Source organism: Euleptes europaea, chromosome 6 (genome assembly GCF_029931775.1).
Source record: "Euleptes europaea isolate rEulEur1 chromosome 6, rEulEur1.hap1, whole genome shotgun sequence".
Classification (NCBI taxonomy): Eukaryota; Metazoa; Chordata; class Lepidosauria; order Squamata; family Sphaerodactylidae; genus Euleptes; species Euleptes europaea.
This window is the reverse complement of record NC_079317.1, coordinates 95,324,123-95,351,928: the sequence shown is the minus strand read 5'-3', so window position 1 is coordinate 95,351,928 and position 27,806 is coordinate 95,324,123. Positions and strand designations below refer to the sequence as shown.

At 45.7% G+C, this 27,806-nt stretch overlaps 1 protein-coding gene across 1 annotated transcript in view; it reads left to right on the top strand.

Annotated features, from left to right (window-relative positions):
* The first annotated feature begins 305 nt into the window (after positions 1 to 305).
* PNPLA2 (patatin like phospholipase domain containing 2) overlaps positions 306 to 27,806 on the top strand; it is a 64,393-nt gene continuing 36,892 nt past the window's right edge. Inside the window, exon 1 of the mRNA XM_056851579.1 lies at positions 306 to 492. Within this exon, the coding sequence (XP_056707557.1) occupies positions 306 to 492 (187 nt within the window). The remainder of the gene's footprint in view (positions 493 to 27,806) is intronic.

Genomic DNA, 27,806 nt, shown 5'->3' with positions numbered 1-27,806 from the left:
CCCCCGCGAGGGGCACGCACTCGATATAACACCTCGCCGGGTCAGGCGCGGAAAGAGCCCCTGAGGGAAGCGGCGGTTGGGAGGAAACGGGCGCCTGTGGAGAACCGAGCGGGGCCGAGTTCGAGGCGGTTGAGACGGTTAAGACGGTTGAGACGGTTGAGGCGGTTAAACCCCGCCGCCGCCCCCCCAGCCCCATCAGCGTCGCCAGGGCCGTGCGGCCGGGCAGAGGCCAGGAGGGGCTTCCCCGCGGAGCTCTCCGGCCGCGGCCCACCTCCCCGCGAGGGCTCGGCGCGGCGGGGGAGGCGATGTTCCCGCCGGGCTCCGCCTGGAACATCTCCTTCGCGGGCTGCGGGTTCCTGGGGGTGTACCACATCGGGGTGGCCAGCTGCCTGCAGGAGCATGCGCCGTTCCTGGTCGCCAACGCCAAGACCATCTACGGCGCGTCCGCCGGAGCCCTGACGGCCACCGCGCTGGTCAGCGGGGCCTGCTTAGGTAAGGCGCGCGCCTTTGGCCGTGGGTGCCTTTGAGCCCTGACCTGGACGGCCCAGGCTAGCCTGGTGGGGTCAGATCTCGGAAGCTAAGCAGGGACGGCCCTGGTTAGTATTTGGAGGGGAGACCACCAAGGATGGGAGACCACCAGGGCCGCTATGCAGAGAAAGGTGGTAAATTACCACTTTTTTTTTTTTTTGCTTTGAGGATAATTTGACTAATAAGCAGCAGGAATCTGTCTGCAGGCAGCTTCTTTAGCTGTCGTGCCCAATTTCTGACGTGGCTCATCCTTGTGGGATTCCTCCAGACTCCCCCTTCAAGCTTCAGAGCACTCTTCTCTTATAAAAGAGAGGCGCTAGAGATTCTACCCTTGTATGGCACACTGCTGCCAAAGGGATACACCAGACACAGTAACACATGAAGCTGCCTTATACTGAATCAGACCCTTGGTCCATCAAAGTCAGTATTGTCTACTCAGACCGGCAGCGGCTCTTCCAGGGTCTCAGGCAGAGGTCTTTCACATCACCTACCTGCCTAGACCCTTTAACTGGAGATGCCAGGGATTGAACCTGGGACCTTCTACATGCCAAGCAGATGCTCTACCATTGAGCCACACCCCCTCCCCTAGCCTTTGTACTGCCCTGCCTTATACTGAACCAGACCCTCGGTCCAGCCAAGTCAGTATTGTCTACTCAGACCGGCAGCGGCTCTTCCAGGATGCTAAAGGGGTTCTCAGGGCTGTTTAAGGCAGTCAAGCAGGTCAAGAGAGAAATAATCATAGCCAGTACAATGAACACACACGAACACATGAAGCTGCCTTATACTGAACCAGACCCTCGGTCCATCCAAGTCAGTATTGTCTACTCAGACCGGCAGCGGCTCTCCAGGGTCTCAGGCTGAGGTCTTTCACATCACCTCCTTGCCTAGTCCCTTTAACCGGAGATGCCGGGGATTGAACCTGGGACCTTCTACATGCCAAGCAGATGCTCTACCGTTGAGCCACAGCCCCTCCCCAGGTGAGCTCTAAAGATCTTTCACTCTATTCACACCCATAGCATCTGAAGAAGTGGGCTCCAGTCCATGAAAGCTTATGCTGGAATACAGTTTCGTTAGTCTTTAAGCTGTCACATGACTCCTGTCTAATTCCATATCCCACAGAGATTCTCAGTTGTGTTGAGGTGGTTGGGAGATTGAAGTTCTTTGCTCTCTTCTGTGCCATGATGAGCTTCGCTTGGCTTGTTCTCTATCGGCTGTTGTAAAAAAAAAAATACGGATGGGTCTGGGCTTGCATCTTTATTTTTTCATTATAAAAGAATAGCGTAATTATAGTAATTCCCCATGTTCAAAGAGTAGAAGAGTTTTGTGGCACCTTAAAATCTATGGTATAAGCTTTAATGGACCACAGCTCACTTTGTCACATGCATGAAGTCAAAATCAGTTGTAGCTGATGAATGTCCTTGCATTAAAAAAGGATTAGTTTTTAAAGCCTTATACATGAGTGGGCCCTGACCTGGATGGCCCAGGCTAGCCTGATCTCGTCAGATCTCAGAAGCTAAGCAGGGTCAGCCCTGCTTAGTATTTGGATAGGAGACCACCAGGGAAGTCCAGGGTTGCTATACAGAGGAAGGCACTGGCAAACCACCTCTGTTAGTCTCTTGCCATGAACCCCCCCCCCCCAAAAGGGGTTGCCATAAGTCGGCTGCGACTCGATGGCACTTTACACACGCACACACACACACAGGGATCAGAAGTGTTTTGAATTTTTTCGGATCTTGGAATATTTGCACACACTCAATGAGATACCTGGGGGATGGGGCCCGACTCTAAGCACAAAATTAATTTATGTTTTCTATACACCTTATACACATGGCCTGAAGGTAATTTTAATACAATATTTTAATAATTTTGTGCATGTGGGGCATTGTGGGAAACCTGCCATTGGTGCGACCGGCCTGCACACAAGCCATTCTATTACCCTTTGTGAGCGCTCAAAAAGTTTTGGATGTCGGATTTTCGGGTAAGGGATACTCAACCTGCGGCGGCTTTTTAAATATTATAGGATTTTTCTGAAGTTCCTTCATCAACTGATGAGAGGAAATAATAAAGTTTCACCCACTATGGAGGTGTGCATGTGACATGCACACAGATACATAGACCCCCCCCCCATTGCTCTCAAACAGCGCTCACCTGAGGCTCTGGTGGAAACAAGGCTTTTGAGAGGCGGTAGAGGTTGCGCAGATTGAACTGAATGCTGGTGTTGGTGACTCTCAGCTCATGGATGTTTGTGGAACTGTCCCGTGGACAGATATCACTCTCTCCTGAGAAGGGGGACACTGTAATGGTGTTCTTCAGTTCATACTGTGGCAAGTTGTCAGAAATTCCTCCATCAACGTACCTCTGGGATGAGAGCAAAACAGAACGAAAGGAACAGTTAGCTTGTTTTTTCTCTTCACACAGCTTGGGTTTCTTTCCTCCTGTCTCTGAACACCACTGCTGTTACCGCACTAGATATTCCCACTGATATATTGTTTGAAACTGTTATAAAAAATACTGTTCACACTTTGTTTGGCCCCTTTAGCTGTGAAGACGTCGTCCAACCATTTTTTTGCTGTGGCATCCAAAAACCCTTTTAAAGCGATGTTTTTTTATAACATTTCCAAACTCTTGATACATCGCTGGGAATACCTAGTGCGGTAACAGCCCACCTCTGTTAGTCTTTTGCCAATAATACCCCAAAAAGGGGTCGCCGTAAGTTGGCTGCGACTTTACGCACACACACACAGATGCACATTTCCCTCCCCCATCTGAAATCTCAAAACTCTGCATAGGGTCTTATTGTTGAGTTCTGAGAATTTGGCTGGGGGAAAATGTGCACCTAGAGAGCAGAAAACCCAAGGCAAAGCCCCCCCCCCCCGTGCATAAATAGAGTTTTATTTATTGCAGCATAAGCTCCCTCCATCAGTTGTTCCGCCAGAAAGCCAGCAGGGTGGTCTTTCTCGCTCTTATCCTTCTATCAGTGGTTCCCAAAGTGGGCAGTACCACCCCCTGGGGGGCGGTGGGATTACCTAGGGGGCACTCAGAGGCAAGGGGGCAGCAGGGGAGTGCTAGAGGTGGACCCCTTCAACTGTGTTGTTGGATAGGGTAGGGGGTGCTGGGGTTGAGTTTGTGGAACCAAGGGGGCGGTAGCCCGAAAACTTTGGGAACCACTGCTCTAGATGCACATTTTCCCCATCTGAAGTCTCAAAACTCTGCATAGGGGCTTATTGTTGAGTTTTGAGAATTTGGATGGGGAAAATGTGCATCTAGAGAGCAGAAAATCCAAGGCAAAACCTCCCATGCATAAATAGAGTTTTATTTATTGCAGCATAAGCTCCCTCCTTCATCAGTTGTTCCGCCAGAAAGCCAGCACGGTGGTCTTTCTCGCTCTTATCCTTCTATCAGGGATTGCAAAGTTAATTTAAGTAAGATACGCAGTGGCGGACTGGCCCAGTGGCAAGTGGGCCCCCGATGAAGTGGGCCCCTCTTAAACATTAGACAATACGTTAAAAATGTTAATGATTAGTAGCTTGAAAATATAATAGAAGTTCCAATACTATGACTGTGTGTGTGTTAAGTGCCGTCAAGTTGCTTCCGACTCATGGCGACCCTATGAGTCAAAGTCCTCCAAAATGTCCTATCTTTGACAGCCCTGCTCAGGTCTTGCAAATTGAGGGCTGTGGCTTCCTTTAAAGAGTCCATGCATCTCTTGTTGGGTCTTCCTCTTTTCCTGCTGCCCTCCACTTTTCCTAGCATGACTGTCTTTTCCAGTGACTATGACTGCATACAACTAAAATTCTAATTGTATCTTTTTTCCACTTATGTATTTTTTGAAAATTTTATTTATTTCTTATAAAAATTAAATGATAGCCTTATAGTTGTGGGTGGGCCCCTTTGTCTCCTGGCATCCAATATTTTTATACCCAGTCCGCCACTGAAGATATGAACCGTGGCACCTTAGAACCTAACTGGATTTATTGCAGCGTAAGCTCCCTCCATCAGTTGTTTCACCACAGAGCTCGCATGGGGGTCTTTCTCTTATCTTTCTATCAGGGACTGAAAAGTTAATCAGTGCTTTGTTAGGAGAGGGCTTGAGCCCTGGGCTCCACTGTTCTTGTGAAATGGGTAGGTCTCACAGCTCTCTAGCTTGACCCTTTGCACTACAGCAGGGCTTCATGCAATAATATGCTTCCCATAGTCGATGGTACCGATTTCCAGAAGAGAAGTCCTGTTAGATTGTAGCAGTGAAGATAAACAGGAGTTCATTAGCACCTTCTTCAAGGCTATTTTGTTAATCTTTAAGGTGTCACTGGACCCCCACTTTATAGCTTACAGGTATCTGCTTTTATAATCGTGACCTTTTTATAACCCATCCTTGAAAACGATTATTTTGCCCACAAATGACTTCTTCAAATAGACATCAGGCTGCCTTTCAGTGAGTCAGACTGTTGGCCCTTTTAACTCAGTATTATCTATTCAGCCTGAGCCTTTCTTCATGGAAGACATGCTTTTGGTTGCTCTTGTGTGTGTCATTAATGTGCTGGTTACCTATGCATGAGTATTCCTCACAAAAAAAGTGCCCTTTATCACAAGTGGGCATCTAATAAAAGCTTTGATTTTGCCACTGGTCTTTTTATGAAACACAAAGTCCTAAAATATTCCTGTATGTAGTGTTTACGATTCATGAAGCCCAGGCTTTTGTTTTTTACCATTGTACACACTCTGTCTCCCTGTCTCTGTATAGGAATACAAATAAGACACTGTACCCTCTAAATTGCCCTGACCTGGATGGCCCAGGCTAGCCTGATCTCATCAGATCTCAGAAGCTAAGCAGGGTCAGCCCTGGTTAGTATTTGGATGGGAGACCACCAAGGAATACCAGGGTTGCTGTGCAGAGGAAGGCACTGGCAAACCACCTCTGTTAGTCTCTTGCCATGAAAACCCCAAAAGGGGTCGCCATAAGTCGGCTGCGACTTGACGGCACTTTACACACACACACACCCTCTAAAGTAGGTTCTTGGTTTTTGTTTCTTGGTTTCTATACTTCTATGCACTAAAAGAAAGCAGAGCCTGCGAAGAACTAACTGCTCTTTAGAACATTAATAGGAATGGGTTTTCAAGTTAAAAACTATTTTCTACATGACTTCTAAGTGTCCTCCAAAGGTTTCTGTATGATGTATTTTAAAATACACATCAAACTGCAGCTTTTGAAATGCTTAGTTCCCAGTAACTCCCTTCAACTTTGTGTGTGTGTGTGTGTAAAGTGCTGTCAAGTTGCAGCCGACTTATGGCGACCCTTTTTGGGGTTTTCATGGCGAGAGACTAACAGGTGGTTTGTCAGTGCCTTCCTCTGCACAGCAACCCTGGACCTCCTTGGTGGTCTCCCATCCAAATACTAACCAGGGCTGACCCTGCTTAGCTTCTGAGATCTGACGAGATCAGGCTAGCCTGGGCCATCCAGGTCAGGGCCCCTTCAACTTTACTGGGACTTAATTCTAACTAAGGAAGAAAACATTGTGCTGAGAGATTCTTTCCTGGATGTGAAGACAATGCTGGGAGAGTTTCTAGTCCCTTTTGTTGCAGAGGAAGGGAGACCACCAAGGAAGACTTTCCCAAGGAAGGCAACGGCAGACCACCTCTGCTTAATCATTTGCCTTGAAAACCCTATGGGGTTGCCTTAAGTTGGATCATGCGACTTGACGGCACTTTACACACACACACACACACACACACACACACACACACACCTCTGTAACAAAAGGGGCTAGAGACTTACTTTTTTAAACAAAGCTGAGAACTTGTTATAATGCTATTCAGTTGCCAATTAAGGGGAAAACAACCAACCCCTCCTCCCAGCTTTTGTCTAACCTTTCCCAAACCTACTTTGTTCTGACGTTTTGGAAAAGTTCACATAAAAGCCTGGATGGCTACTGTGTTTGGATTTTCCTGGTCCCACCCACCCATCAGCCATTCCGTGCCACCGTGATGGGAGGGGGTTTAATGGAAGATAGGAAGTGCTTGGTTCTTTAAAACAACAACAGTGGTGCCTGTTTAGCCACAAGTGTATTAATGTATAACCCTAACTTTTAAAATATTGTTTGCTGGTACACAGATAAAAAAATCTATTGATCAATACCAAACCCATCGATTCAAAGTTCACTGGAATCAGTATAGCTTACTTCAAGTTTAGGATCAATGCATAAGAGTAAAATCTGAGGTTTGTTTGTAGCTTTTTCTGGTGCATAAATTAACATATGAGAAGTGATATATAGAAAATTGTACTGGTCACCTCTGAGATGAGAAAAATTAACTCTGAGCAGCTCAGGGGAAAGGGAAGCATACAGGTATTTTAAACAAATTATAGTTTTCTGTGTTCTGTACTTCAGAAGTCACTGTGCTCATGCAAGTAGCCTGTTCATAGGAGTGAGGTCACTGTAGAAGAATCTGTTCTGGCTCTCTGTTCTGTAGTTGAGATGTTGTCTTGCACTGTATGCATACAGTGAATATCAGTCACATCACACTTCTTTTGCAAGAAGAAAGATTCAATATGCATGATCAATTATTTCCTTCTCATTTCAGTGAGGGTTTTTTTTTTTTAGAGAAGCAATGACTATAAGGAGTGGTAGACGTCTTTATCAAGGACTTGGTACTTGCTTGTACACATGTTGGAGATTATGAGGATGGAATCAGTAGATGCCTTTTATAGAAGAATTCCATAGATGCTGCATTCTTGAATAGATTTTTTGGGGGGTGGGGGAGGATCTGAATCTGGACAATCCCTGTGACTCCCATTATCATGGTTGCATTTTGGTATCATACTATGCTTTCTCAGTTTCCAATGCAGTTAGCTTCCAAACTATATTTCCCTTGTAAGCGTACTTAGTAAGGATAGGAACAGCATTAGTTTTCCTTATGCTGGCCTTTGGCTGTAATAATAAATGATTGATTGCATTAGTTTCCCCGTGTCCCATTCTTGCTGTCAGCCAGTATGAGGTTTTCTAGAATTATTGAGACTAGCTTTCTCTCAATGTGTAAATGTTAAACTATCTTAGTGTAGTAGAAGGGCCGCAGTCAATGGTAGAGCATATGCTTTGGGTCCTATGTTCAGTTGCCAGTCAAAATAGACAGTACCGAGCTAGATGGACCACAGGTCTGGCAATACAGTGCAGATTCATATTTTCAACTCCCATACCCATGAATTTTACTGCAGGTGGTCTGGCTTGCTCTAGTAGTGCTTGAGAAGATGTTGTGTCTGGGTTTCATGTGGCAGATGCAAAAATGTTCCATTTTCAGAATACTCTAGGAAATGGAACTGTATGTATATTAACTTTAATTTTTTTCCTATTTGGTGTTGAAATAACTTTGATACCAACGTATTTATATTTCCAGGAGGTGGATTTATTGATGTTTAGAACTGCTAGACTTTGTTAACACTGAGGGTAGTGAAATGGTAGTTCAAGATCCCATGATAGAGAATCAACTCCCCCTTGTTCTAATAGAAATCTGCTCGATGAAAGAGGCGAAACATAGAAACACCATTCATAAGTTGTGTAAACTGGCCCTTATGTGCTGTGCAATGGCTTCAAGGCTCTCCTTTGTGTGGGAAAGGGATAAAGTCTGCTGATGTAGCTATTTATACCCTTGGAATAAGTCACCTAAGGTATTGATTGCCACTGTTTATATTTTGGAGGCACCTAACTAAAGCTTATTGTCTCAGGCCTGAGGAGTGTTTAGCCTAAGATGCTGAATGTAGTTACAGCATCGCCTATCACGGCTATAAAGGAATAAGAAGTGGATGGTTGGGTTGCAAAGCATGCACCTGAAAAGTAGGAGTAGTATTATGGGTGTAACCTTTCTGCCAATAGTGCTCTGGAAAGCCTGTGATCCTGGGAGAGTGATCTGCAACCAATTCTGACTCTCTTCAATCTTTAAAAGGTAAAGGTCCCCTGTGCAAGCACTAGGTCATTCCCGACCCATGGGGTGACGTCACATCCCAACGTTTTCTAGGCAGACTTTGTTTACGGGGTGGTTTGCCAGTACCTTCCCCAGTCATCTTCCCTTTACCCCCAGCAAGCTTTAGGGATACATTTTTGTGTAATTTGTGAAGGGGTTCGCTGATCCATATTATATGTTCCTCAAATGTGGATTTACCTGCAGCCAAATCCTACTGAAGACAGTTGTCTGATTTAGCAGAAGTGTGCTATAAGTTGGGTGGCAGGTACAGGGCCTTGAGAGATTTCTTGCAGAAGTTATAATGGACGATTTAGTTATTGGCAGCTATTTCACTTCCACTGCCCCCTTAGTAGTGGGTTGTCAAGAGCTCAGTTGCTGGTGTGTTTGTTAGATGCTCTGAACTGTGTCAGTTGAGCGTGTTATCAGCAAGCTTATCGCCCCATCTGATTGGGAAGTTGGAGGTCTTGAAGGACATTGTACTCGCTACCTTTGATGGTGTTCACCTGACTCTTGCTGACTCAGTTAAAAGCCTTGGTGTTATACTGGATCCAACCTTATTATTGGAGAAGCAAGTTAATGCAGCTGCCAAAAAACAATTTCTACCAATTCAGCCTAGCCCATGGGATGGCCACCTGGATCCATGCCACAGTAACATGGAGACTAGAGTACTGTAATGCACAGTGTATTGGTCCCCCCTCAAAATCAACTCGGAAACTCCAAGTTGTACAGAGTGCCATAGCTCAGCTACTATCGGGAGCTAAGTGGAGCATGCGTATTACTCCTATTCTGTAGACTCTCAATTGGCTGCCCATTTGTTACTGGGCTCAATTTAAGATATTGGCTATCACATACAAAGCTCTTTATGGGCTTGGACCCTCATATCTCGAGACTGCCTCTCCCTTTATGTTCCGCCATGACAACATCACCCATCTGCGCAGGGCCTTCTGCAGGTGCCAACTTGCAAATGGGCAAAACCAACAGCTGCCCGTAAACATGCTTTCTCTGTTGTGGCTACCATTTTATGGAATTGTCTGCCTGAGGATGTCAGGAAGGCTCCCACTCTCCTGGCTTTCTGCAAGCTATGCAAAACTGAATTATTCAAGAGGGCCTTTCTGCACAAGCAATAGGGCCACACTGTACAAAATGATTTACAAACTTAATTGGATAAATCATTAGGGGCTGTCGTCTATACTGCTGTGTATAGCTTACTGTAGGATCCTGTTTTGCACCACAGCGTGTTACATTAAGTATGCTATGCTTCAGTTCCATCTTTTAGAGTTCTGGTTGGTTCCAGACTTCTACAATCCTAGTGCATTGTTTACTGAATGTCCCATGTTATTGATTGTACTAACTCACTATATATAATCTGCCTTGAGTCCCTGTGAGAAAGGTGGACTAGATAACATAAATGAATACATTATAATCTCATCGTTAAGCTACTCATATAGATTGTTCCTTGATTCTATGCATGGCAATTTGGTGAACTGTGTTATGTATGAAGCTGTTTTTTACCAAGTCACCATTGTTCTGTCTAGCTCAATTCTGTGTGTTCTGATTTGTAGCAGCTTTCCAGGGTCTTGGGCAGAGAAAGATCTTTTCTCAACACCTGCTACTGAGATCTTAAATGGCAGTGCTAAGGATTGAACCTGGGATTGTCTGTAAGCAAAGTACTGAGCCATGTCCCCTCTCTTTTGTTTCAAATGTCAGGCATAAAGCACGGATATTTTCTTATTCTTAGTTCCTTGATAAAGTCATTTGAAAGGTTCATATTAATTTCACAAATCTTCCATTAAGAGGAACTATTTACACACTGGCCAGTAGCCTGTACCTGCAATATATTGGTGGTAATCTCCATTTTGTCCCTTTCCTAGGTTCTGTGTCATTAGGTTTAAATTAGGAACTTATATGTGTGTGTGAACATACTTTGGGTTCTGGATTTAACACTGGCCATCTTTTGTAAAATCAAATGAAGTCATAGACATAAGAACCCAATGAAATAGAAATTATGGGTGGATGGGATGTAAAATGTGGGTAGGAGATGGGTGTAAGCACCCAAGCTTACTTCATAAGTTTTGTAAGTTTTAATCAACAGGATGCTTCCTATGTTAATCCCAGGTACATAAAACTACATGTGTGAGAATTGTGTTGTCTTCCAAAGAATAACCAGACTTTCTGGTTATGGGATACGCTCACGAAGTTCTTCTAAGGTGAAGCTACCTGCTCCTGAACCCTAGTTACACTTGTGGGGGGGGGGGGAAATGTGTTCAGCTCTCATCTAAGAGAATTCACAACAAAGGGGAAACACAGATTTCTGTTAAAACCAAAATGGACAACTTGTAAACCCTCAGTTCTCTTTAGCATTGCTGTATTAAAGTTTTGGTTACAATTGGGGGAAAGCTTGGTATAACAACATCTTTTTTTCTGTGTGCTACCTGTGGAGGTATATATAACAAACTGGAATGGAAAAACATATTTATTTTGCTTTCCAGTTTCACAGGATCTTTATCAGTTCAATCTCAAATATGTATTTTGTAAAATCCCTATTGCCTGCCATGTGTGCTCATTTTCTTTCCAGTTGTGCCTCTATAGAGAAGAAAAGGGCAAAAGTCCAGTAGCATCTTAAAGACTTAACAAAAATATTTTCTGGTAGGGTATGAGCTTTCGTGAGCCACCAGAAAATATACCCTACCAGAAAATATTTTTGTTAGTCTTTAAGGTGCTACTGGACTCTTGCCCTTTTCTACTACTGCAGACAGACTAACACGGCTACCCACTGTGAATTATCTAAAGAGAGGAAGATCATGATACTAAAATTGGTCCATAGACTGCTGTTTCACTAAAGGAAAGATTCAATATCTGGTCTGCTTTTAAAGGTGTGGCCTGCTCAGCTTGTAGAAGTTTAATTTTAAAAAAAAATCAACCTAGTTTTTGTTGTCAAATAGTTGACATGAAAAACCTTTTTATAGCATCTGCCTCAGGAACATAGCAATTAATTGTTAAGTCCTTTTGTTCATGATACTGATTTCTGTTTTTACAGTGGTTTGGAAAGAGAAGTCTATCATAATTGTTTCTGTTAAAACCATGGCTTTCTCGCTCTGGGAGAGGAGGCCATCTTCAGAGTGGGTGTTTCCTCTTCCTCTTGTTCCGGGAGGCAGGACCTAAAAATTTTTAACTGCCTATCCCTGGAGGGAACGCCCCCCGCTCTATCCAGTCTTGTTCCTGCCTCGCTCCGGGAGAGCAGTGTATTCACAGCTCTCTTCTCCGAGCTATAGAACAACTTATTTTTCCTACCCTTTTCTTGTTCCTATCCTACCTTAGTCTATCAAAAACAAACAAACAAACAAAAAAAAAAACCCTTCTATCCTCTATTTTTACTCTGTCTCTAATCTGTCTTCTGAGGCAGGGCAGGGTAAGAGTTTTTTCCTTCCCGCCAAAACAAAATGGCGACCGACCGTCCCGATAATTTTATTTCTGAGGGGGACTTGGACCCGGGCCTACTCCAGGCTATGCCAGACGCTCGGGATCCGCCTTTAAACAATCACCCCGGTGATTTCAAAGGCAAAGCAAAGAAGGCGACGAGCAAACGTAAGAGGGGCTCCTCTCGGCAGGGAAGCGCTAAACGCCTCCTGTCTGCCGCTCGCGCCTGCTTATCGACCGCGGGTAACCCCGCTAAAGGCGAGCCCTCAGCCTCCGGAACCGGGAACGGCCGGGGAAATACAGCGGTTTCGGCCGCTATCCCCTCTACGAGCGCACAACCCATGGATCTGGCCGTAGGCGTCTCGCCTCTGCAAATTCCCGGTCCGAGTTCGCCTGATGCTGGTAATGTACTCCCCCCTCCCCTTCCCTCCCAGTCGGCCGCGGGCGAAATTGCCCTCCTCAGAGTGGAGCTAGCGTCTTTAATTAAGGACGCATTCACGGAGGGTCTAAGAGCTGTGCAGCTCTCCTCCCCAGCTCCTTCACTTACCGGCTTGCAAGAACCCAGTCGGGACCTCCACGCTCCCCGGGGGAATGATCAATCGGGCGGGGGACAACAGACTGGCCCACATTCTTTGCAGGGGAAAGGCGGTTGGCCTACTAAGGCAGCCTTAAAGGCTACCTCTTCTTCTCAGCCCCAATTAGCAAGGCAAGAGACATCGCCATTCTCCTCTGATAACGAAGCCTCTGATAGAGAGAAGAAGCCTTCACGGTGAGTAGCCAAGGCTCTGTTACCGCACTAGGTATTCCCAGCGATGTATTAAGAGTTTGAAACTGTTATAAAAAATACTGTTCGCACTTTGTTTGGCCCCTTTAGCTGTGAAGACATCTTCCAACCATTTTTTAGCCGTGGCATCCAAAAACCTTTTTAAAGCGATGTTTTTTTATAGTATTTCCAAACTCTTGATACATCGCTGGGAATACCTAGTGCGGTAACAGCCCATTAATGACAGCTTGTAAATCCGCAATTAAACGGCAAAAGGATTTCTGCAAGCATAGACAGCACTGTGAATAAGTTTCTCTGACATGTTTTAGCACTAAGACTATGCTCAGAATACATCCTCACAGGGATTGACTTTCATGCTTAGGAGTACAGATTCCTCTGCTCCAAAGACTATAGCCATTTGATAATGGTGGAGAAGGATAAGTAAGGGTTAAAGAATTTTCTAGCCTTTGAGTCTATGTCACTTATTTAATTAACAATAAAAAGCATTTAAATGTGCATGTATTTTTTTCACCATGAGGGTATTGTACTCTCCAGTTTTGTCTCTCATCCAACATATTCTGTGACAAACTGTCATTAAAAAATGGGGATGACCCACAACCGTTTCCATAGTGGTTCACAACCTAAAGATAAAAACAGTAATCATAAAGAGATCGTACTAAACATTAAAAATCCCAATGATTAAACAAGCAAAAACATGGTAGCAGTAAAACCATTCCTCCATTGCAATTCTCGCATAAACCTACCTAAATGCTTGAGAGAATGGTTTTCAGTTCACCCACTGCCCAAATGAAATTAGCGAAAGGTGGGCACTATGGGAGAGAGCATTACATAGTACTGGGTGATCACTGGTGAGCCTAATCGTGATAGCTATTAATTTTGAACAGATTTTAAAGTGGGAAGATTCATATGGGAGTAGGTATTTTGGACCCAAATCACCTGTTTTCAAGGCCAATCCAGCACTTTGGATTGTGCCCAGAGAAAAATAGGTAGCTACAGAAGTTCGTGGAGCTCAGATGTAATATACTCCCTCCTATGATAAACAAGCAGCAGTATTGTGGGTTAGCTGACGTTTCTGGACAGTCTTCGAGGGCATCCTTGCATAGAGTACATTATGGTAGTCCTAATCTGGGGGGTCATCAAGCCAAGAATCCCAGTGGCAGGGATCTTGTGTTCTAATACTGGGTTTCACTGGTGGGTCTGCATAAACTGGTAAATGGCATTTGTAGTATTGACCACTGTTGGGGTTCCAGGAACAAATCTTGGTCAAGAAAGAAAACCCAAGCTGCAAAGATTGCTCTTTCAGAGAGTCTAACCCTGATAACATCAAATTGCATAGTGACCTTTAAAGAGTGTAGGAGGCAGAAAAGTACTCTTCAAAGAAAGAGTACTACTCTTCAAAGAAAGAGTACTACTCTCTCTCTCCCCCCCTCTCCCCCCCTCTCCCCCCCTCTCCCCCCCCTCCCCCCCCTCTCCCCCCCCTCTCCCCCCCCTCTCCCCCCCCTCTCCCCCCCCTCTCCCCCCCCTCTCCCCCCCCTCTCCCCCCCTCCCCCCCTCCCCCCCCTCTCCCCCCCCTCTCCCCCCCCTCTCCCCCCCCTCTCCCCCCCTCTCCCCCCCTCTCCCCCCCTCTCCCCCCCTCTCCCCCCCTCTCCCCCCCTCCCCCCCCCTCTTCCCCCCCCCTTCCCCCCCCTCTTCCCCCCCCTCTTCCCCCCCTCTCTCCCCCCCTCTCTCCCCCCCTCTCTCCCCCCCTCTCTCCCCCCCTCTCTCCCCCCCTCTCTCCCCACCAACAGGGGGAGGCTGGAGGTTCCACGCAAAGCCTGAGAATTGGCATTTCCCTGCACAGTATTACAAACGCCAGTCCTTCTGGTTGCATGGGAAACTGTACACGCATACACACATGCGGTTACTGTCTGCTAGAAACGAGGGCTAGGCAAGGCCTGCAAGCGTGGAGGGAGGTGGGTTCCAGTAGTTGCCCAGTTGCAGATCTGCCAAGACCCACCAGGGCTCCTGCTGCGGCCAGGACAAAATCTACCCCAGAAGTGATATTGGCAGTTGGTCTAAATCAGGTATAAATATATTTGGGCACAACATGTAAACCTGGTGTTATGTTCCTGTTCATATTTTTTGAACTTAAAAGTTGACAGACAACCTTTATTGCCAATAATATGTAATGTACAATGTTCCTGACATATATTTCACTTCCTGATTTTTTTTTCCATCTGGCCTTCAGATATGAAAGGCAGAGTGATTTAACACCTGTTTAGATTTGTCATCCATGTGACGAAATGAAAAATATCCGGTTTGCAACAAACTTTGCATAAAATAGTTAATTTTCATTAAATAGTTAATTTGCATTTAATTTTAATGGTTCAAAGAATGTCAGGCAAAATGGTCGGCCCTCATGCATGTTCACTTCATCAAATCTGGCCCTCTTTGAAAAAAGTTTGGACACCCCTGATGTAAGGACATCCAGTAGTGAGAACTCATGCACATATACTCTGTACGCTCTGTGTTGAAGAAGGTTTCATCGTTTGTTTGATGTGATAAAGATGTTTAACATTCCAAAGGCATTTGCTTAAGAGGATATACTATGGTTTTATTGGTGTCTTCCTTAAGACCTTTTGTTCCAGCCTTGATCCAGGACGCCGTGCTGGCTTCTTGCTGATCATGTCTGTGTCATCAGATAAGGCTGCAAACAGGAGATCCTCCCGTAAGGGTGATGTCAGCAGGGCTTTTTGCTCCATTTACTTAAGGCTAATGTTCTACTATCAGCCTTTACTGTGAAAGGAACATGTTTGGTGTTGCCAGTGGAACCATCAAAGTTGAGTTGTTTTTTTTTTTTTTGTAAAGGGCTGTTTCTGGTCGCTTTTTGGGGGATAGGGGTGTTGTCCCTACATGTTTGTATGAAAAACCTGTGTCTTGATATGTGCCTAGATGACACATTTTCATTCAGCAAGTACCAACAAACAGGAATGTGCTGCTGGAATTTTACTAATAGCAATCCAATATAAGCAATGCCCATTCTGTACATATTGTAAAGTTCCAAATCTGAACAAAACTATCTATGGAATTTAGGAGGGGTGGAAGCCTCCCATGCCACACCCCATCCAACAAAATGCTTCTTCGGTGAGTTAAGAAGGTGCCAGAAAATCTCCCTGCCAAAAGTTCTTCATAGTGCAAAGTGAATACCATGAGTATGAAGCCATTAGGCAAATAAGCTGTTCAGCTGACTTGAATGACTGTATTGTATCCCCGTATCGAACTTCCTTTTAGTAGTTTATGTGCATTTATTGAAAATGGCTATATACAGATCTGTCTCATTGCCACAATGTATGCCTCGTCATTTGACTTTTTAAATATCTTTCAGCCAAATGTCACGTAAATAAATCTGAAGACAGAGGCTGTGGGGTGTGTGTGTGTGTGTGTGGCATTGGCTACCTTAGGGGTACCTAAGGGGTACCTTACTTGTGACTGGAACACATGATTCATTCACATATGAAATATGTGGTGGTGTTGCTGTTCCTCCTGACTTTAGAAATACTGACACATGGCTGCTGGTATGAGGTACTGAATAGGTGAACTGGTAATAAAATACTTAAGATCTCACATCTCATGCTTCTTGTACAGCAAGTAAAACCCAGTACTGTTTGTAGCGGCAGGCCAGCCGCTGTTAGGGTTGCCAGGTGTCTCTTCACAACCGTCGGGCTATTTTGGGGGTGGAGCCTAAAGAGGGTGGGGTTTGGGGAGGGACTTCAATGCCATAGAGTTCAATTGCCAAAGTGGCCATTTTTCTCAGGTGATCTGATCTCTATCGACTGGAGATCAGTTGAATTAGCAGGAGATCTCCTGCCTTTACCTTGCCGTTGGCAATCCTAGCCACTGTACGGTAGTGAAACCAAGCTCATCTGGGTTTGGCACCAGTAAATTCACACCATAAAAAGCTAAGAAGAGCTTTATTAGAGAAATTTAGGGCGGGGGGAGATATTAGAACGAGGCATACAATTCAGTGATGACTAGGGTTGCCAGGTCCCTCTCTGCAACTGGCAGGAGGTTTTGGGGTGGAGCCTGAGGAGGGTGGGGTTTGGAGAGGAGAGGGACTTCAATGCCATAGAGTCCAATTGCCAAAACAGCCATTTTCTCCAGGTGAACTGATCTCTATAGGCTGGAGATCAGTTGTAATAGCAGGAGATCTCCAGCTAGTACCTGGAGGTTACAACAAAAGAACTCACTATCACTGTTAATCAGTAATGGCAATAAAGAAACAGTGCAGGCTAGCTGTATCAAATGCATATATTCAATTGAAAAGGTGCAAACATCAACACACAAGTGCTAACAATAACAAACAACGTCTATCTAAAGTATACAAAATATATACAAAAGCTGTTCACAATGTGGCAGCAATAATATATAAGGCACAATGGCTGCCTCCAACGAGACTAAGAAAGTCCAATGTAGGAAAGTCCAATGCTAATAGCTTAATACGCCAACGTCTGAGGCAGTGGTGGCGAACCTATGGCACGGGTGCCAAAGGTGGCACTCAGAGCCCTCTCTGTGGGCATGCACGCCGTCGCCCCGGCACAGAGTTCACCTGAGTTAATTCCCCCGGCTGAGGAGGCTGGGGACCAGCGGTGCCTTCCCGGTTCCTCTGGGAAGTACTGGGCTCCTTCCCAGAGCCTTCTCCACAGTCGCTGGCTGCACGCTTCGGAAGTGAAGACAACGACGAGCCGAGGACTGGAAGAGGTGGAGCCGGGACGGGGCTGGACCGGGAGTGGGACACCTGGGCAGCCGTCTGCTGCAGGCTGGTTGGTGACTGCAGTGCGAGGGATTGGCGGTGAGGGCCGAACGGAGGCCCACCTGGCGTTTGTGCTGGAGCCGAGCCCTTTGCTTAGCTCGGGTTTCCACTCTGCTCGTTCATGCAACCGAAGGTGCCTCTGAGCATGTGCAGAGGGCTGTCCCCACCATCAGCCCCCCCACATAACAGTCTTTTAAAATTCGTGTGAAGATAACAGTTGGAAAAAGAACCAAACTGAAGGAGTGGGGGCTATGCTCCAGCTGCTTTCCTTCCCCTGCTCAGCCGCCCATGCAGGATTGCCAACCTCCAGGTAGTAGCAGGAGATCTGCTATTTCAGTTCACCTGGAGAAAATGGCCGCTTTGGCAATTGGACTCTATGACATTGAAGTCCCTCCCCAAACCTTACCCTCCTCAGGCTCCGCCCCCAAAACCTCCCGCAAGTGGCAAAGAGGGACCTGGCAACCCCTAGCCCCATGTGGACTTTTAGCTGTGTTGGCACTTTGCGATAAATAAGTGGGTTTTGGGTTGCAGTTTGGGCACTCGGTCTCTAAAAGGTTCGCCATCACTGGTCTGAGGGAACAAAACTGCTGCTCCAAAAGTTTGTAGACAAGTGAAAGGTAACAGAGGAAACGCTATCCCGGATATTCGTAGCTCTTTCACCATACGCTTGGCTTCATCAGCCTCAACGGTCGAGGTTAAAGCCCACAAGTGCGCAATCATTCAAAGAGGTTCTTCAGATTGAATCCAGAAGTTTCAAATTCTATTTTTTATTTTATTTTTAATCTTTTCAGTTTTATTATAGCTCCCAACTTACAACCAGTATCTCCATCTTGCCTGGATTGTTCGTTCTCTTCTAGTCTCTTGGAAGTCATTAATGGAAAACTTTGCCTTTCCGCATGCCTAAAGAAATACAGCTGTGTGTCATCAGGCTGTTGTCAAAACACTTTAAGCCCTTAGGTGCCCTCTCTTCTAGTGGTATCGTGTCTTTCAGTATGTACAAGAGGAGATAGCGCCCCACAGTACAACTCCTACAAGAAAGAGGGGCAGTCTCCCAGCATTTCGTTCTGAATGAGGACCGTGAGATTAGAGTAGAACCACTTCACTGCTTCCTACTTTGGCAGGATGCCATGAATCAGAGTAATGAAAATTTAGAAAGGTCTTAAGAATCAGTTTAGTTGCCCTGTCCTGACTGTCTGTCTGATTGTCAATATAAGTTGTGTGCCAGGGTGGTCAAGGCAGTAGGTCTCTCAAATTTTGGCTAGAAGCCAGTTAAAACAATCTGTCTCATCCAAGAGAATAAAGAGTCTTTTGCTTGCTCAGCTACATTGTCTAAGCATGGTAATCTGGCTGATAGAAGAAGAGTTGGTTTTTATATGCTGACTCTCTACCACTTCAGGGAGACTCAAACCGGCTTACAATCACCTTCCCTTCCCCTCCCCACAACAGACAACCTGTGAGGTGGGTGGGGCTGAGAGAATGTGACTTGCTCAAGGTCACCCAGCTTGCTTTGTGTGTAGGAGTGGGAAAACCAATCCAGTTCACCAGATTAGCCTCCGCCCGCTCATGTGGAGGAGTGGGGAATCAAACCCGGTTCTCCAGATCAGACTCCACCACTCCAAACCACCACTCTTAACCACTACACCATGCTGGTAATGTGCCCATACCTAAGGATATGAGAATGCTTCTTTCAAGAACCCATGTTGAACCTATGATTAGTCTTTCCTATAAATGTTAAACTCCATCTTGGTTATTAACAGCCTTCCACAACAAACTTGTAAAAGCCATGACTGAGCAAAGTACATAGTAGGGTAGATGGCAACGTGAACCACTTTATCCATATCCTTCATGATTAACAGCTCAAACTCGTCTTATAAAACCGGACTAGAGGAGGCCATGGATGTTTCTGCTGTAGACTTTCTCTGTCATATGGGGAGGCCAAATTGGAATACATCAGTAGATTTTTTAAAAAAAATTCTGAACATACTACATAAAATTATTAGTGTATTATTCATCTAAAGCCTAAGTGAGTTCCTAATTTGAAGAGCCTCTACACCTTTAGCACAGATGGCAAAAACGGCCAAATTCTCCCTAGAACCATCTGGATGCATAAGCCTTCAGGGCTGCCCATCCTAACTGGTCCTCTACTCCCTGCAAAGGCTGGGGAAAATATAACTCCAGCCATAACCAGGTTGTGATTCATCTCTGATAAAGTGCAAACAATAGCTCCCACACCATGTTTTGACTCCACAGATCCACCATTGCCATAGCAACCATGAAAGGCTGTGCTGTTTATGAGAAGGAATCCTTGGTGTTGTTCCAGTTTGCTTTGGAGGATTGAGAAATACTTTCTGGGCAAATACAGGTGTAACAGAAGTTGGAGTAGTGGGTGTTGTGAAGAGTCAAAAGCCCAGCTCTCTAGATTGACAGTTTATATATCCAAATACAGCCTGATTTTCATGAAAACCTGGGAAATTTTAAAATGTACCCCCCTGCAAATGCAAGGGACATAACACTGCTGTTTTACATGGGTATCCTGCAGGGGTGGAGAACCTTTTTTCCGCCACGGGCCATTTGGATATTTATAACATCATTCGTGGGCCATACAAAATTATCAACTTAAAAATTAGCCGACCAAGCCCCAAGCAGACAGCTGCCCCAGATGACCCCCCCCCCCGGTGCGGGCAGGCAGGCATCCAACCGGTGGCGCACTCACCCACCTGGTGGCACAGGATGGTCTGTTGCACCAGTCGTGTGTAGCCGTCCAGGCACACGCCGGAGTTGCTCCTGCTCCTCATGGTTGGGGCTGGATTCTACAGCCGGCTCCTGCTACCTCCGCCTGTAGGGGTGAAATGAGGACACACTGGCTAAGAACTCCCCCCTCACACACGCATTGTGGCCCTGCCCTTTAACCCCTCCATTGTCGCCACTTCCGCCCCCAGCCCTCTTTAGTCCAAAGGGAATATGTTTCTCCATGGCCCGGGTGGGAAAGGATTAACACAGTTTCTTGGGCGGTCCTAGCATCTCTATAGCTAACAACTCTTCTGCAAGGAGGAAAAAAGGTTCCTTTTCTCAGCAAAACAAACTCACATCTGCCTTGAATAGAGGCTATTCCTGTCCGTGGGAGCGGGCAGATCGCCAGCCTTAGATCCTTCTGAGCTAGAGATCTGCCAGGACCCACGAAAGGCCAGACCAAATGATTTTGTAGGCCTTAAACGGCCCCCGGGCCTGACGTTCCCCACCCCTGCTGTAAGATTAGGAGGGGGTCTGTGTAAATGGTAAAAACGGTCATGTGAATTCATGCAGAGTGGTTTGGTGCCTAATCTTCTCTGTGATTAGGCTGCTCACTTCTCTGTGGCTGCCCACAGTTCTGGAACTTCTTGGAGTAGGGTTGCCAGGTCCTGCTTCACCACCAGTGGGAGATTCTTGGGGTGGAGCCTGATGAGGGTGGGGTTTGGAGAGGGGAGGGACTTCAATGCCATAGTGTCCAATTGTCAAAGTGGCCATTTTCTCCAGGTGAACTGATCTCTATCGGCTGGAGATCAGTTGTAATAGCGGGAGATCTCCAGCTACCATCTGGAGGCTGGCAACCCTACCTTGGAGGCATGGTAGCATAAATCTAATCATCTTCCTGAAAAGTCTCCTTTCTTGGGGAGTACTAATGGTAGGGGCTGGGGTATTAATGCTTTATCTTGCCTTTTTAAGTAGTTCATATGAATACAATGCATTACCTAAGCATTTGTTAGCGTTTTAAATACTTCTGGAGAAACAGAAATTGCAAGGTTTTCAGAAGGGATGCACAGGAAGGGTGAATTGATGGCATGTGGGGATGCTTGTAGAGAACACATGTTGGTGCAAAATCTAGGAGATTTTGGTTGCATGTGTTTCCTTAGCTTAGTTGCTTTGGAATAAAAGATTTTGTACTCCTGGAGTGTGTGTATTTTACATTCTAACGACCTCTAAAAATACAGTGTTAACCATATGTAGAATTTGTATGTTTACCGTCCTAGTGGGTTGTTATTGCCTAATTTATTTTCATTCTTAAGCATTATTTCCTGTCACGGGTTTCCCTGGTCCTTGTGCCTAGGAGCAGTGTCTACGGTACATCATATAATGGAAGGTGGTTCCTAACTTTCCAGGAAAGTATAATAATCAAACAAAGGAGATGGTCACATGATCCCAGAAGAGAGCAATTGGTGCCAACAATCTGCTAATCTCTTTTCAGATCCTGTAAACACTGATTGAGGGTATGAGAAGCAAAGCCTGTTGCTATCGCATTTGAGGTTCTATAAGTACTTGAGTCATATTTCTTTACAACAAGAAAATCAGTCTAATATGAGAAATCAGAACTCTTTGTATGAATGTAGAAGCAGAGAGCATGTGTTGTGTAGTGGTTAGTGCTGGAGTAGGATAGGGGAGACCCAGATTTGAATCTCCTCGGTCCCATGGAAACTTGCTGGGTACCTTGGATCAGTCACATACTCTCAGCCTAGCCTACCTCACAGGATTGTTGTAAAGATAAAATGAAGGAGAAGAGAACAATGTAAGCTTCTTTGAGTCCCCATTGGGGAACATGGCAGAGTATTGATGAAATAAAGTAATTACCTAAGTAAGGCTATCCTGAGGTGCTCAGATGCATCATTGTTTTGTTGAGCTCTTGCTAACTACTTTTTTAACTTCTGTAGGAGGAAGACTTCCTTGTACCTCTGTGTAACATACTCAAAATCTCATGAAATCTAAGTATTCACCATCTCTGAGGATAATTCCAGAGAGGTAGCCAAGTTAGTCTGTCTCAGCAAAATAAAAGTCCAGTAGCTCCTTAAAGACTACCAAAATTGATTCTAATAGATAAGCTTTCACAGAGTAGAAGACAGCTTCTACTAGAACCCTTTTTTGGCCTTTAACGTGTTGTTAGACTTCTGCTTTTTCAGACATCTCTAAGGGTGTTGTGACTAATGCTGCAGGAGTTGCCAGTAGGACTTAGTCCTTAGAAAGACACCTTGCAATTAGTCAGGTGAAATTGTTGATAAAGCAGAAAGAGGATGTCTTGACCACAGCTGTGTGCTGTGTGCCTGCACGTGCTGCCCTATGATGCTCCATACGCATGGGACTTGTTGCAAAAGGAAAGGAGAGCTACATAGTACCCAAATATGTGACTATCACAGGTCATCAGGGCTTCTCTAATTAATTCCTTTATTGTGATGACACAGATGAGTTTAATCATGCACAAATCTATGAGCTATTATACTTTTCCTCTTGATTAAATTGGGAGTGACTTGTATCTATCGTGTCTGTGGCCTTTCTTTGCAATTGATTGCTTGGCTTGTTGGGGGAATTGTGTCTAGCTTTTTGCCCTGTAGGCATCTCTCTGGATTGAGTATGTTGTAGAGTGATTTATAGAGAGGCAGGGGTATATGGGTGGTCTTGCCTTTCATAAAGATCCTTTAAAAAAAAACCTCAATAAACTCTTCAAATAGTTCTTGGCCATTTTCAAAGGGGGGGGCATGAATTGAGCCACAGTTGAGAACTTCTACTCCTCAGTGTAGAATTGATGCATAAGGCAACTTGTGTTCAACCCCAAACATAAATTTCTGCAGCAAGCTGAATGCTGCGACATTTATAAATTACAGAAATTGAGCAATTGTGCATGCTTCCTTGCTTTGCATGCTTGAACACATGAAGCTGCCTTATACTGAACCAGACCCTTGATCCATCGAAGTCAGTATTGTCTACTCAGATCGGCAGCGGCTCTTCAGGGTCTCAGGCCGAGGTCTTTCACATCACCTACTTGCCTAGTCCCTTTAAATGGAGATGCCGGGGATTGAACCTGGGACCTTCTGCATGCCAAGCAGACGCTCAACCACTGAGCCGCGGCCCCTCCCCTCCCTGCTTCTAGTGAGGGGAGACAAAGAACTACTTTAAAGCACTAAAACCATACCCTCTCTCCACTGGATGTGTTATTCAGTTACTCTTATTTTGGGGCTTCATCAAGTATTGTGCCATATCCTACCCCTGCTACCAAGCATGTGCTTGCCATCATATGGGTTAGAAACCTGAGTCTTTAATAGAAAAACCACTGCTTTCAAGAAACTGAAATATGTAGCCACAACTGTATTTTGTAGCCTTTTCTGCATTCCTTTTAGAATTTCAGCATATGCACAACTCTGTTTGCACGGTCTGCTGGCTGAAGGGGCAGAATGCAAATGAGACTGGTAGTGCTTGTTTGTGTACAAAGCAAACTCAGGTTGCACAACTTCTCCCGCAGAGCTTGTTTTGAGGAAAGCTAAAGAATCTATTGGGAACCTGGTGATGGGAAATTTCTACTTCTACCACCAGGTATTGGCCAAGAGGATGTAGTATGCCGGTGGTTTAACCACATATATAAATGGGCAATCCAAGTGTTTGGACAGCACAGTACTGCTGGTGAATTATAGTACTTTGGGGAGATGCTACTGGAATAACCTCTCTGACTTCATTGTTGGCAGTTTGCCTTGAACAACCCAGCACTAGTTTGGCAAAGTTAAATTGTAAACCATAAGTCTTAGTACATCCACATGATATGTCAGAGCAAAGAGGACACACTAACAGACAGTAAGGGAGGAAAATGGTATGCCAAGCAAATTAGTAGAGCTGCTTGTTTTGGTGGCTTACAAGGGCAATTTGTTGGAAGAGGATTTTGTACGTTTGGGAAGGACCTTCTTAGTGGTGGAACTGCTCTCTGAGCGACAAGGCAGCCTCCATCTTTGGGGGCATGGGGCCTGGAGAAGTTGGAGGTCTCCTAATGGTGGGATTTTCAGGCTGGGGAATATCTTGGAGCTTGCTTGCATTTGAAATCTCTCTTGCTTCAAATGAGTAATGCTCTGCACTTTTTACTGCTATGCTCAGCTAGCTGGAACACGCAACCTCTTAGGGAGTATGGAATTTGAACACTGCAAACATGTCAAGAATACATGATTAAGCTAAAACTTGTGCCATGGAAAAGAAAGAGAACATGGCAGGCAGTCATGCTGAATAGCATGTTGGGCTTTGCACATGAGCAATAGTGGAGGGAAACTGGCCTGCTTAAGATCACTAGCACTAGAGCAGTTGTTCCCAACGTGGGGCACACGCCCCACAGGGGGCAATTTGATTTTTAAGGGGGGCAATTCAAGAATGAGTTATTAACAGTGAATTTTTTGCATTTCTTATGGTTCTAGGGGCCTCATATACAGTATATAAATATATATATGGTGACATACACATTTTAAAAATTAAAATCAGAATGTACACGGTGGTCAGCTGGTGACAATGTCATGGGGAGGGCATCAGGATTTTAGAGATGCTTAGGTGGGGCATGGCCAAAAAAAAAAGGTTGGGAACCACTGCACTAGAGGAATCACTCGTATTACTTTTTTTGGGAGAAGAATAGAGTAGGGAAAAGAGAGAAAGATGGGTGTATAAGGTGATCAGTTCTGCAATACACCTTAAGAGGGTGGAGCTAAAAGTGAGCTCTGGGTGTGTAGCTGTTGAAGACCCAGATTGTGTTCAAAAGGCATATCTGTCACTGCAATGAAAAGCTTATACCAGATGCTTTGCAGATTGTCCCATTGTTTGTTTCACTGGAAGATGGCAAGTGAGAAATTTCCTTGGAATAGATGGAGAGCCCTCTTAAATTTCTGGGAGTAGAAATTCTATAAATGCATTTCCTTAACCACGACTGGTGATGGAACTGAAACAGCCGTGCTGGGAGACGGACAGAGAGATCACGACTCCAGCATATATTGTTTGCTTTCTGATCAATAAAAAAAAATGAAATGGAGGTACTTGTTCAAAGAGTTTTGCATAGCTAAGGTTGTCACAAGAGATATGAGTGACTAATGTGGTTATTAAAAATCTTTTAGAGCAGCAGACTCTCCTATACTCCTGTAAAATGTTATGACATCCCAGGAGATTATGCAGATTAAACTAGTAGTATGTAGAGTTAGACTGATCTCATCAGACCTTGAAAGCTAAGCAAGGTTGACCCTGATTAGTATTTGGATGGGAGACCACCAAGGATGACCAGGGTACCTACACAGAGGCAGGCAATGGTGGACCACCTCTGAACATCTCTTGGGAGACTTCATGTGTGATTTGGTTGGACTGCAATTAATGAGCTATTTTTTATACCTTGTGATGTCTTTAGTGGAATTATATAATTTATGTTTATTAGCTTGACTTGTTTTGTTAGCTCCTTTTTATTGTCTTGGTTGGCTTGGTTTTGTGCTTTAATTATGAGCTATCTTGAGCAGAAAGGTGGCATAAAAATTTCTAAATTAAATGAAAAGCCCCCCATACCTTTATGCTATGCATACTGTTTATTGAGTATTTAGGAAAAAGCCTTTCATCTTCCGTCTTCGGTGCAGCCCCACATGTGGGACTGCGCCTGTGCGCAGGCCTGCCGCCGGAAACTTTTATTAGCCTAAAACCTCAAAGTGGGGAATGCCCTTCCCCTTAGCAGGCGGGAACAGCCTTGGCGCCGAACGTCCGCATGTTCCTGGGAGGAGCATCCCTCCTCCCTTCAGTTCCTTTTTTGCCGCCGCCAAGATCGGAGCTTTTCTTGCCTTCCTCAGAGTTCTCGTCGATACCGTCTTCTACTGTGAGTATATACTTACCGGAGCTGCCGCCTAGGTCCGCCTAGCCAGCCCGCATTATTTGGATACCCGTGCGGACAGATCCCAGAGAGGGAAATCCTCAGTTTGCCTCGGTCCCCTCGGCCGCGTGCTGAGGGCCGTGATGGCTCCAAAGACCCCTTTCAAGCTGTGCCCCAAGTGTGCCACCAAGATCCCGCCCTCGGACCAGCACGAGTTATGCCTAATATGTTTAGGCGAAGGGCATAAAGTCTCTAAATGCGCTATCTGCCAGGGCTTCTCCACCCGAGCCCGTAGTGCCCGCGCGAACCGATTGAATGCGGAGTTGTGGAGAAAGGTGCTGACGGCCCCCTCCCCATCTGTCGGATCCAGAACTCAGGGAGACACGAGGTCCGTCCGCTCGGAACCGACCTCCTGATCCTGCTCGGATCCGAAGACGTCGGATCCGACTCATGTAGCCAAGAAGCACAAACATAAAACAAAGCACAAGGATAAACACCATGAATCCAGCTCTTCCACCAAGACATCCACCTTGGTCCGCAAGACCCTCGAGACGCGACCCCAACAATCGGTACCTCCTTTGGTACCGAGGACGCCTTCTTTCCACTCTGTGTCTCCTCTCCAATGTTTCTCGGACATAGAGGTTGATCAACTGGAAGACCCCCTTATTCTTTCGGATCCGAACCTCTCGGATCCAAACCCCACGGATCCGAACCCTCCGGATCCAATCCTCTCGGAGCCTGCTTTCCCGGATCTACGACGGACACCTCAGCCATCTACGTCTTTTTCTCAACCTACTATCTCACCTGAGCTTGTAAAAGACTGGATTGAATTTTGTAGGTTCTGCCAACTCACCATTCAAGGAAAATCACTGGTTCTTCAAACTCCGCAACTCCCTTCACCCTTCACACCCCTAACCCAGAGGAGCCCGAGGGTGGAATCAGACCCAGAAGATTCTGAAACCAGGGAGTCTGTGGAAAGCTCTGAAGGGGTTTCAGAACCATCCCCTGACGAGCTGGTAGGTGACACGGAAGCTGTGTCCCCCTCCGAAGACTTGAGGCTCAGGACTGAGCAGATGATCAGGATGTCAGAGGCTTTGGACATCAACATCTCCACCTCTGATAACAAACCAAAAGATAAGATCCTCAGTCATCTATACCCAGACTCTCCAGGTATAGCCGCCTTCCCCATCCTGGAGGGACTCTCGGGGGTCACAAAATCGGTCTGGAAGAAGCCAGCCTCCACCCCTCCTTCCTCCAAAAAAGAAAAAAAAGAAAACCTTTATAGAGTCAAACAAGACTTGGCTGGATTCCTGACAGTGCACCCGGCCCCATCCTCCATTGTCACCGGAGAGATGCAGGCCAGACAGAGACAGGGGCAACACTCTACACCCTCAGACAAAGAGAGCAGATGCCTGGACCAACTAGGCAAAAGAACCTACACCTCAGCTGCCCTAAACTTTCGAATTACAAACTATCAAACGATAATGGGCGGTTATCAATTATTTTTATGGGAAAAAGCTGCGCCCCACATCGAACTTCTCCCCGATGAATCTAGGTCAGCTCTAAAATTGATTCAGTCGGAGGCTACACACCTGTCTAAGCAGGAGATAAACGCTGGCAAACATGCAGCCGAAATTGCAGCCAGAACCATGGCGTCAGCGATCACCTTGAGAAGACATTCCTGGCTTCGAACCACAGCCCTTCCCATAGATACAAGGTCTCAGGTAGAG